This window comes from Tigriopus californicus, chromosome 7 (genome assembly GCF_007210705.1).
Source record: "Tigriopus californicus strain San Diego chromosome 7, Tcal_SD_v2.1, whole genome shotgun sequence".
Lineage (NCBI taxonomy): Eukaryota > Metazoa > Arthropoda > Copepoda > Harpacticoida > Harpacticidae > Tigriopus > Tigriopus californicus.
The window spans coordinates 3987532-3999609 of NC_081446.1; the positions used below are offsets into that span (position 1 = coordinate 3987532).

Sequence of the window (12078 nt, forward strand, 5' to 3'; positions counted from 1 at the left end):
TGTCAAGTTCAGAAAATACGGATATATTTGCACTTCAGCATAAAAAGATGGGATTAGGAAAGGAACATGTTGGATGCTAAAATATACTGTATTGACAATGGTGGGTTCTTGAGAGTGATGATTTCTGCCAACCGACTATTTTGATCGATTCCTTCCAAGGGTTTAGAACATGAAATCTCCCGTCCTGAAATACAGGCTCAATGATTATCATCCATTTCTTTCTTCAAAATAGCATGAGATGACGCCGATGGCTATTCGAATGCTGTCCATTTTTCAAGGAATACTGAACGAGACATTCGGATTAAGGTCTTTCAATAATGATGTGCAAAAGGTGGAAATATTTTTTTTTTTGCATAATTGGCTATTGTTCAATTTTAAGCATATTTGACGCGTTTCATCTTATTTGCACTTTTATTTGAATTATCAGCAGTTTTTGACCAAAAATGAATTGAAATTTTCTTTATGACCTCTTTCAGTTAACTGTCACACCATTCTCTGGCTGTTCTCCAAAACCAAAACAAACCTCCATTGACAGAGGATTTGGAGCGAAAGTTAAAAAAGTCATCGCTTGATCGAGCCAATCACACTCACTGATCCCTACATTCTGTCAATGACGCCCCTCTCCTTTCACAAGATACCCTAAGTCACATCCCCTGTGGAGCTCATCAATGAGTTGGGTGAGCATGGTGTGTGGTCTTACAAAAAGCATAATAAGACGCTCTAATGACTTGTCAAACTCCGGCTTTCTCAAGAATTTCGTAATTTATTTAACTATGTTCCACGGAAGCTTGTTTTGGCAATTTTGTTCTCGTACTTGTTTCGGGTCGTACATTCGCATATCTGCCTTCATAACTTCTGGAGAACATTTTCAAAACAACTCCCTCTTTTGCTCAAACTGACTTTCGCATTATTGGCAATTTTTAACACACTTTAATTTGCATGATTGGCCTCATCTATTTGCTTAAAACTTTATCTATCGATAAGGGCTTGTCTTGAAAACCTCCTTTGACCACAATTGAGTCCACACAAAAACACTGCAAAGAAAGAAAATTCAAGGCCTATGTTTCCTGCCTTCTGCTTGAATGTTTTGACACAGCTTATAACATAATCTTTTTTTGGTTCCAGTTTAGGCCAAGAGCTTTTTCATTGCATCCCTATTGTGGACAAAGCAACTTGTAATTCAATCAAATAATAAATAATAAAATCAAATACATTCCAAGTTGCACTGGCTTCGATCAAGATTCAAGATGAGTTATTTGCCACGATATGCATATCAATAACAATATTTCAACCCCTCCAAATATCCACAAGTAAAAGAGGCGCATCTAAACATTGCTGTAGCTCTCCTTGACCTCATTTTCCACAACAACATTCCTTTGATGGCCACTTCAAAGACAACTCATTTTCTAGCGAATGGATGTTGAAAGTTTCTGGTAACGAACCATTATCTATGGCTATTGCCAATTGCCAATCCCACGACCTCCACTCATAACATACATAACTTACGCAATGTCAGTCGTCGACAAGGCTCCAGTGATGAAGCCCTCTACCATTCTTAGGGCCCATTGAGGTTGATCCACAGGCACCGAGTGTCCTGCATTGCGAATTAGTACAAAACTCAGGTTTCCATAGTGCTTCAGATAACCAGCCAGTTCACGTTGAGCGATTTCCTGTCACATAAGAAATGAGCCTTGTTAGTACGTCGATTACTCAATTTGTCCAGGGTTGTGTGTCATGTTAGAACTGGGCTAAAATTGAATCAAAGAAAACAAGATAGGCCTTATGAATTTCAAATCACAAACTTCGAAAACAAAAGTTTCCTACACTTCCTGAATATGCTAATACTTGTTTTTATGTTTTGGAGCATGTCAGACCAGGTAGTACATTGGAAAGGGAATATTTTCTGGGAATTTTGCAAGTTCCATTTCATCGTGTTTCATTCTTCACAGTATTGGAATGTTGTATTCCATGAAAAAAGCTAAAACATCCACAGTGGTCCTTTATATAGGTATTCCAGAAACAAGCAGGACTCATAGAACGCCCTCTCTAACAACTGCCACGATTGATCATCTGATCCATCATCAAATATACCAATTTGAAGCTTGACCATTGAGGGTGACTCTCCCTACAACAAAGCTATGGAGAATCCCAGAGCTGGATCGGTTCAGCCTAAAGAACATTTATGTAGGAAATGCTTCTCGTGGGAAGTGTTCTAGGCAAACAACCGTCTTTCTGATGCAGCTCAGATCAAGATTAGGTGAGGTGAATCTCATTATTATTATTGACTGAATCTCATTAGAGAATCATTGGACACGTGAGAGGGATCTTGTGTTTGCTAATGCCCAACCTCTCTCTTTCTCCTGTATCCCATACCCCATATCCCATATCCTCTATGCTATATCCCAAGTCGATCGGGTGATTCTACGTAAAGGGGGTTTGGGTTGGACAAAAGAAACATCCATCCCGTGAAACAGTTCCCTGCCTACCTCATTATAGAACCAAAGGGCTGTCCGCTGACTGTTCTCAAAGGCTTCTCGTGTCGTCCAATTGGTCTTCGATAGCGTCTCCTCGGCTCCAGGATAGTGGCAAATAATGTCTAAGGAACCGTGATAAATCAGAACCTAGAACAAACGGAGAGCTCGATTATCATCTTCCACGGGACCATAAAGCCCTGGGCCGCCGTCCATTCGGGATCCAAGTTTTTGTCCATGGAGAAACGAAATCACGTTGGAACAAGTTGCTCGAGGCACACGACGAACCTTGTAATTTTCAATGGCTTCCGCCAGCTCTGGTTTGATGGATTGCATCGTGTCTTCAATCATGGATCGGTAGATATCCACCCCATCGGACATGCTTCGATTGCCCAGATTCATGGCTTTTCGGATGTGGGGTTGTTGCATCCAATGCCAAAAGTCCATGGCGTTGGGTCGGTACTGACCTCGGGTCAGATCGTAGAGACTGGTATAGTTGAGACTCTCCAAAATGAAGTGCAACTGATTGTCGGACGCCCTCCACGATTCAAACCATTCCTCATTTAGGATCTGGAAAGTCGACAAGATATCAGGAAAGGGAAAAAAATCCGAGAGTCTATCAAATGGTCATGCCACTCTGGAGTGGTTTGAGTGCAGCACTTTTCCATTCGAGGGGCTCGCATGGCCAGTCCCTCACATAGTGTTTCATTATTTATGAGCACAACTACGTACAGTAAGAGGTTGATGCCAGCACAGACCTCTCTATCTCTTAGGCTGAAAATACAACAAAACAAGCTCAGTGCTCTGCATCCGCGCATGCGTGAGTGTATCTACCGTATGTACTGTAGACGACGCAATGAAGGCGTTAGAAGCTATCGGACATTCATTCATACGTACGTACGTACGTACGTACTACATACCTTAGCTATTAGAGACTCCTCTTTCTCGACCAAAGTCTGATATTGCTTCCGGTCCAATAGACCATGGAAGTAGAGGTAACTGGCATATTTTCCTTGATCCGCGGGACTCATCCAACCGTTTCCGATCCCGAGGCCTTTCAGATTCAGATCAACGGGTCCAGCGTACTCGGGAACAGTCTTGCTCAAATGGATGCGATGAGAGAGTGCTGGGATGTATTTCCCGCCGTAGCTCTCACCAAAGATGTACAAATCCCTGCCAAGAAAGAGAGTTGGAGTGGCTGACTAATGAAAAACAACTCACTCCCGCCAACAGTTTCTTGGGTCGTGGTGCACGTACCTCTCCGCATAATCGCTCCATAGCGTGAAGAATTGCTGCAGGGCGATGAACAAGTCGTCCGAGGACTCATTCACGTAATTAGGGTACCCATAATCACTACTCGTGTAACTGAAGCCCGCCCCCACAGGGTTGTCCACGTAGAGTACGCTGGCGTTTCGGTTCCACGAATATGGGTTCAGCTCCGATTGGGGACCGTTGGGGCCCAGGAAGGCCTTTATGGGGCCATTTTCTTTGAACAAGCCAAACAGGGATGTTGCACCAGGCCCACCCTGTAGGTACCAAAAAGAGGGAGATTGCCAATCTTTGAGAATAGGCCAGCCAGGTCACTGTTCCATTTGGGGGAATGAGCCATTCTTGAATCCGTAAAATCCGACCTTGCACACGTACCTGAAGCCAAAGGATGACCGGATCCTTGCTGGGATCGGATTTTGAGGGAAAGAACCAGAAGTACAAATGAGATCCGTATTGCTCACTGATCGTGAGGAACCCGGCGTAGCTCTCCAATTTTGGCCAAGGCAGTCCTATTGAACGGAATTCAAATCAGATCGCGAAATGTGCTTTTGACAGCACTCCATGTTCATTCGTTCTAGTATCTGCGTGAACCCAATTGAACGATTTCCTTCAACTACTTTCTCCAATTGAACGAAGCCACGTTCCGCCATCGACCTCTTGGCAGACATTGACCAATCGAGAGAGTGCCAAAAAACTTATATTCCAGAAATGTTCCATCCTCAATCATCAACCTACAGTATTACTCTCCTCAAACTTTCCGTCTACCCGAGGTATTCAAAAACTGAAATATGCGGTTTAAAGTTCCAAGCTACGCAATCAAAAAATGATCCCAGCGAGTAATGATGGAGGAAAACGTCAAGTGCTCATCTTCATCATCATCATCAATAGCCTACCTTTCACTTTGGCGCGATCCCGTCCTTCTTGAAGTTTTCCCCTCCGAATGTAGGGAGTCAGATAGGCTGGATCACCCACCTCGGGTCCAAATTTGGGCTCATGAGGAAACTGGTACAAAAAGTAGGTGATGGGCTTGATCCCATCGTGGACAATCACAGGTTTCATGAGCTTGTCATCCCGAAACCTGACATCATCGGGCTCGCAGATGTCAAAGCAACGCCGTTTCTGACGCAGGACAGGTTCCACGGTGGTCATATTTGGACTGGAAATGTTCGCTAGATGTCATTTCAGACCGATTGTGATTTTCTTTTACGCAGCATCAAGTCGAATACTTGTTCCCCCTGTCTAAGACGTTTGCGGTATATGTATGTTGTAGAGCGGATTAGTGTGGTTACCAAGAAAACGCTTGAATTACGGAACCCTTGGTCCGAATGTTCACGAGTACGTGGAAGGGCCATGCCAGTCTTATACGAAGAAATTAATTGCTCGAAAATTAGGACTTATCTAGGCTTTGGAGGAACAAACGTTGGTCGTTTACGCAAGTAATCTTGCTTATCCTTTTCATTTTTATACGAATACGTGCTAACAGCATGTTCATAAATGAAGACGTCCAATTCAGCATTGAAAATCTGACGTTCTTTGCACTCACCTTTTGAAATAACCAGATGTTTAAGTCATAGAGTATTGCTCCTATTTTGATATAAATGTAGATATCTTACATATTTGGTTCAGGCATGGATGCCAACAACTTAGGAAAAGGTAATCTTGTTCTCAACAAGTACAAAGTGGTCTCAACAAGTTGGTTTCAGCAATGTCTACAAAAATTAAATGCAAACAAACTCTTCATTGTTCATAATTCATAATGTCAATGTGTTTTTGTTGGGAAAGTGACTGGAGATAATCGTTTGCAAGTCTCGAACAAGAACTTCTTTTATTATAGTACACCAACGACCAAAACTACAATATAAGCAAGGGCATTAAAGGGTATGATGTAATTTCAGTCAGAGTTAGATTAAATATCTCGGCAACATGTCGAATCATACCACGCTCCAAACAAACTGTTTGGGTAATACCTTCCCATGAATTGACACTAAAGTGGTTTTGCTATCTTCATTTTATCGTAAAGGATAGCACTAAATCAATTATCTGTGCAATAAACAATAGACATGCATTGCGGTTGACAACCATACGAAAATTGCATTTCAGTCAAGTTCCCCAAAGTGCAAATTGACCAGATGGAGAAAGTCGACAAAAACTATAAATTCCTGCCCACTTCAAGCTCTTCTCTACACTATTTTTGAGAAATCACTATTGATCCATTTAGTTCGTAACAAACTAGAACTTGGTCGGAACAGAAATGCCTTTCAATAAAATCCTATTCAGTAACTATTTGCATTGGAACTTGGCCGATTGCGGAAAAAATTGCTTAAATAACACATCAAAGGACAAAGACAGAAAAGAGCCTCATCTCAATCACTCATCATTTCATTGGGCACTCACCGTAATTTTGGTGAAGAGACCGTGTAAAAAGCGAAGAAAGCTGCCGTTATCACAGTTAAGACAATCACGGATACACAACCACAAAACATGAGTCCCGAGCACGGTCTCCGGCAGCAGGGCCCACAAGACTTGCCCGGATCTCGGTGTTCCACAATGAAAGAAGATTGCTGGTTCGTAGGATTGCCCAAAGGGTTCGTGGATGAGGACGTGGATTTCAGCAGGCCGTTGGCCAAAACGGCCACGGCGGCATCCGTGAGACGACCTCCGCCCGCACTTCCTGACCCGGAATGCGTCCGATTGTCCTTGACGGAGGAAGCTCTGAAGGTCAAGGTCTCGTCTAAAAGATAGTCTGTTCCACTAGACAAGAAGCTATCACACGTGTTCAGACCAGGATCGAAAGAGGTGTCTGCAAAGAATTGGAACACGTCATGGCACACATCGTCATGGAATCCCAAGACTCGATTTATCTTACCTATGGACGATGATGTGAAGCTGTTCACTTGGCAAACGTTAGTCTGGGCATTGTTCTCTCCACTTGTGTCTGAGCTCAACATGTTCCTAACCCCTCGATGAGAGACTTTGGGTGAGGCGGGAGGACTGTAATTGAGTGGACCATCGCCTTTGAGGGACCCATTCGACTTGTTTCTGGTATCCATCTTTGGATCGTTCAGCTCTGGAATTGTCACTGAGAGTTCCTCTCATCTGGAACTAGAGTTGATGCCTTGGAATGGAGCAGTCTGAAAGCCGATTCATTACAGATATTGACACAACACCTCCCAAAAAGACAGAGATCTCTTCGAAACAAAAGTCGATATGGGACTAGTAGGATTGGGTTGACGAAGATCACTCACTCGAAGGTAAACAAGAAGAACTTGGAACAAGCACAAGAAGAAGTGTTCCATCCTTCTCTCACACGCTCACTTAGTTCCGCTCTCACTTCCATTGTCTGTGGACACGATGCCATCGTCGCAAAAGGGAAGCACTCCGCACTTATTAAACCAAAGTGGACATGAAAGGTCTAAGCTGAAGGGCCATCCTTCATGGTTTTTAGGGTATTCCGCACAAATTTGGGGGTCTCATATTTGGAACTGGGCTTTGTTTGGGGAGAAGATTCACTGACTCCAAAACAACAAAAAACAAACCAACCAACCGAAGATATCGGCGTAGATGTGTTTATGTATGTCTCTATTTATGGGCGTGTGCGTCTCGGATGGTGATTGTTTGTCAAGTGAGAAACTTTTGGCTGCCGTGAAAATGCAGCATTCCTCACGTTTTTCCTTTCATCTCTCGGTCTGTCTAGGAACACATCCCGCCGTTTCATCTATCTTTTCTCCGCTTTCAGTGTGGAGTTGGTTCCCTTTGGAACCCAAAGCACGGCGAGAAAAGAAACGGGAGGCAAAGCGACAGATTCGAAGCATCCTTTATTCAAGAGACTTCCAAAGCAGGATCGAGAAGAGAACACGGCCATAAAGGAGGCAAAAGGGGGCTGGGGCCGGGGAGCCGGGGGCGCGGAACTCAGGGAGGTCCAAAAGTCAGGCCGATAAAAAGAACTTGGAATGGGTCATAATCATCATCGTGGTGGATCCTCATGGAAAGGTGGAAATGGGCCACTATCAAACGATCGCTGACTGGGCTAAAACAAATTGTATTCCAACTTGGCGACAGGAAATTGAGATTGAACCTTGGGGACGCTCAAACATTACTTTGAGGGGAAACCCTTCAGAAAAAGGAACAAAATAAGCCCTTTGATTAAATGTAGCCAATACAAACTTAATGCTGTCTTAGGCATTATGATCTGATCGTTGAATTCTTGTTTTTTCTGTTTGACAACACGAAACTAACCATACATGCTGTCAAAACACATATATGTATTTTGGGCTTGAACGATAGTCTTCGGTCCATTTTTTTTATATCAATTCTTCTATTTCTAGGATCAAAATAAATCTTATTTTGCGTCGACACAAAAGAACGAGCCCCAATCTGGTTCTTGAAATCAGTTTAAAAACATTGAGGTACTGCTCAAGTTCAAACAGTCATAAAATACATATTGGAAAGCGTCATAGCCAATATCTTCTATTTGTGACCATATCCCAAAACTGAACTTTTGACATTTTAAAATTAGAGCTCTTGACAACTCAAATGAGAAAGGAAATTGTTCTGTAAGTTTTGGGTTTGAATTGATGAAATTTGGACCAACTTTGGTTCACTACAAAAGCAAATTTTGCCATAAAGTGTTCCCTTCCATCCAAAGTTCCACGGACCAAGTGGGGGCTTTATTGCGGACTCTTTCTAACTTCGAGGCTTCTAAGTCAATCAAAGTAAACCAGATTAGCTTTACCCAAAGACCACAAATGAAAGCCTTGATTAGCTGCAACTCAAATTGGGGAAGTTCTCAAGGGCCAAAATTTAGTCTTGATGCTCTTAGTGAAAGAAATACGAAGACACGACCAGAGAACAATTAGGGATGGACCGAAAAAATGCCTATTCAAAACCGAAAGCCCAATAATGATGTAATATTGAAGGCATGTTCCTATGGTTACTACCAATTGAGTCATACAGCGGAGAGAGATAAATCGTGTGATTTAAAGTTTCAGATAGATGAAAAAGAACATGACTAAAGGACGGGACGATCTTAAAATCGTCCTTTATTATCGTGCTCTTCAGTTTCGGCTCCGGTATTTTATAAATCCTATCTAGAATGTATTTGAAAAGGTAGAGTATTTTGACTCGTGTGAAAAGAGCTCAGAAGTTGTCATATATCAACATGTGTCGGGCAACAAAAGTTTGTTTGTTCCAAAGTTAGACCACAAGTTGGAAACCATAAGGACAGTGAAGATATTGCGCTCTGCATCGAATAGAAGGTTCCAAAGCGTTACCTCACCCTCAGAAATGATTGCAGGTTTGCCAATTAGTCGGGCAACCAACGTGACTATTGTTGCATCGTAGTCCGACAGCACCGGCATTCGAACCCATGGCCTCTGGATTGGGATGATCAGCGCTCGTATAAAAGAGGAATTGGCAAACTGAAAATGCAGATGATTTGATGATATTGCTTTTGTCTCTGGAAACTCTATATCATAGGTAGATTGCACATCAAGGAAAGTGTCAAAAGAATGAAGACAATTTTCTCTGATTGCTCTCAAATTTGTACATACTGGTAGCCCAACGAGTTCCTTTGTCGACGGTTTTGCAAAGCCCGGTTATTGAAGAAATGCACTTTCCATGTTACAAGCAATACTTATTCATCGTTTATGACTACACGGAGTTGCAAAAATGATACTTTTATGGCTACAGCAGATGGGCAGCGTAAAAGAGTCAAGCCTCATATTTAACCAAACTTGGAAGAAAATATCAAGAACTTGATGGTATACACGCTGATTGCATTCATCTGACCAAATGTGTTTGTGTAATGATCAAAGGTATAGTACAAGTGTAGAAAAATAGATGCTATAAAAGGTTTTTCATGACCGAAACGGGAAACCGAGATCTTAATGGTCTGGAACTTACAAAAAAGTCTTAGAGTACAAAGGGTCAAAACATTGGAAAACAAATAAAACAGCTTCTTCTCAAGATGGATCGTAATAATAAGAGATGGGTGAAATATGCACCATAAAGTGGGCCAAGAAGAAGTTGCTAGTGAGATTTTTTAACTAAGTATCCAGGCCTAGAGTTAAGTGATAAGACAAGAAAAATATCACAATCTCAAAAACACCCATGATAGGTCCTCAAAATTCGACAAAATGAACAAGGTCGAGGTGCCTTTAGCGACGCACTACTTTCCCTCACTCATTAATATGAGAATTACTTTTGCACAAATAATCCAGCAACTTCAAATAAATGTTGAATTTTGTCGAGGCACAGTGTAAGTATCAGGGAGGATCACGTTGTTCATGCTTGGGATCTTCACAGTCTTGATAGCTTGTTTCCTGGTAATTTTGATATTTTTTTTAGAGGACGATTAAACTCGATTTGTTAGTCAATAAAATACTCTTCAAAAAGTACATTAGGTATCTGAAATTTGCTATAGTCCTTTTCATTCTCCTCTCCTTCCTGTTGCTGCGGATACAAAAACGCAGAAACACGTGAATATGCTCTAAGATGCCTAATTTTCATAACAAGGTATTAATCGCTGGGAAACTTATGACTGATCCATTCTAACACCATAAATAGACCACCAACACTTCTGAGAGACCTTTCAAATCCTAAAAAGTGCAAAATTACCAACACTTTTGGCATCCAAATAGGAATAAACAGAGAGCTATATACTATACACTTAGAGCATACCAGCAACTCTTTATCATTATCTTCTTCCATCAAATTGTGCTAAAAAGTTAAATGTAAGGTTAGTAAAAATGATGTCTTTGAAGTTAGTCACCAAAGACTTATAAAGCTGTGCTTTTTCAAATACAATTTGTTGGAAATGATGATTGCAAAGTAGTTGGCAATCGTTCCGTAACTTGCCCATAGATGATTTGAAAGGTTTCCCAAAAGACGTGTTGACTTTCTCACTGTGTCACAGTACTTAATCAAGAAATACTTTATTTAATAATCCCTCGATAAAGTCTGGCATCATAAAGCGCATTTTCCCGTTTCGACGTTTGCTTTTCCGCACCTACGTAGACAAAGCAGAGGGCGCTACCTCCTGTCAATGAAAAGAACTATATCAAGGAATGACGAAGTTTTTGGGCTTGCGAACACTTCTATTCAATATCCCGAGATGAGCGGAGGCAAAAAGTGCCCAAAACATTGCCGGAAGCGCAAGAAATAGCGAAAGATCTACAAATATGACGGATTGGAGTGAGTATGTGAGCCTCCTGTACATTGTCGAGTCCTGTATTTGAACTGGTTTTTGACATTTTTTTAGACACTCACCAAAATCAAAGCTTCTCTTTAAACTAGTTTCACGTTTATCTCAAAAATGTTTTTGTCTTAACATTTTATGTGCTTTGTACAATATGATTACAGGCGATTTCTTGGGAAAGCTACTTACATGCAATGGGGAGATGTCATGTCTTCCCATGGTTTGGATTGCGCATTTCTAGGGAGTTTGATGTAAGCAGAGAGTTGTCAGGAAAAAGAGCAAAGCGTAACTCACAATCTGTCACCGAAAAAAAACAAGATTTCCGCGAAAGCGCAAGATAACGAGTCTCTGCTTAAAACTAATTAATCTTGTTGTTTTGCAGGGTTGCCACAATTTTGTGTGCCATCTGGGCTTTGTCGTTGAGCATTACTTTTTGCTGAAAATGGGGATGGTATGCTTCCCCCTCTCAAGATGTAAACAATAGTAAATTTGGGTGATTCTCTACCACTTGTACATAAAACTTAACAAAAATTAGCCTTGCCTTCATACCAAATATGACCTCCAAAGTAATTTTCTAGAAAATGTGTCAACATGGCTGATAACTTTTCTATATTGAATTTCTAGGGATGCTGATAAAGGGGCAAAATAATACGAAGGCGATTGTAGAATTGGTCCTTTTCAAAAGTGGGTTTCAATTATGAATAATTCAAATTAAATAGATATTTCCAGTTTGTTGGAAACGAATGATTTTTGGAATCGTTCTGGGTCATCATTTGTTTCTATTCTTCTTCTTCAATGTAATTCATAACAACTCCTTGACATTCCCAATTAAAAGTGACCCTTTCCATTACTAAAATTGTAAAACTCTCTTGTTTAGGGTATCCACGGTGCAACTAGCAAGAGAGGTTGCGTAGAGTCAACTAGAGGGCTAGTGAGAGAAGCGACATTCCCGAGATTTCTGAGATTTTTTTGCCTCCCTCGCAGCTGCCTGGTGTTTGCGATGGGGATCGGCGTTGGACACATTTAGTTACGTGATTCTCTAAATCAAGTTCCGGGAGCCAGTGAGTTGATGGCTCGTTTGTCTCCTTTGGTTGAAACTGAGAAACGCAAGAAAAGTCGATCAGCCCGACACCCTGCTGCCGA

General features: G+C 41.6%; 1 protein-coding gene across 2 annotated transcripts; it reads right to left on the reverse strand.

The window, feature by feature from the left end:
• Window positions 1-2: 2 nt before the first annotated feature.
• Window positions 3-11283, reverse strand: LOC131883856 (venom serine carboxypeptidase-like). Of its 2 annotated transcripts, XM_059231455.1 has the most exons (12): window positions 11125-11283; window positions 9016-9157; window positions 6607-6871; window positions 6135-6540; window positions 4634-4896; window positions 4116-4249; window positions 3729-3997; window positions 3392-3644; window positions 2760-3041; window positions 2487-2621; window positions 1507-1670; window positions 3-184 (listed from the first exon to the last, which is right to left on the reverse strand). In XM_059231455.1, exons 3-12 carry the CDS (start codon window positions 6788-6790, stop codon window positions 163-165), a joined length of 2112 nt encoding a protein of 703 aa, XP_059087438.1. In that variant the 5' UTR covers window positions 6791-6871; window positions 9016-9157; window positions 11125-11283; the 3' UTR covers window positions 3-162. The 2 variants fall into 2 exon arrangements, with proteins under 2 accessions (XP_059087438.1, XP_059087437.1); XM_059231454.1 differs by lacking the exons at window positions 9016-9157; window positions 11125-11283 and adding an exon at window positions 6986-7481.
• Window positions 11284-12078: the final 795 nt, after the last annotated feature.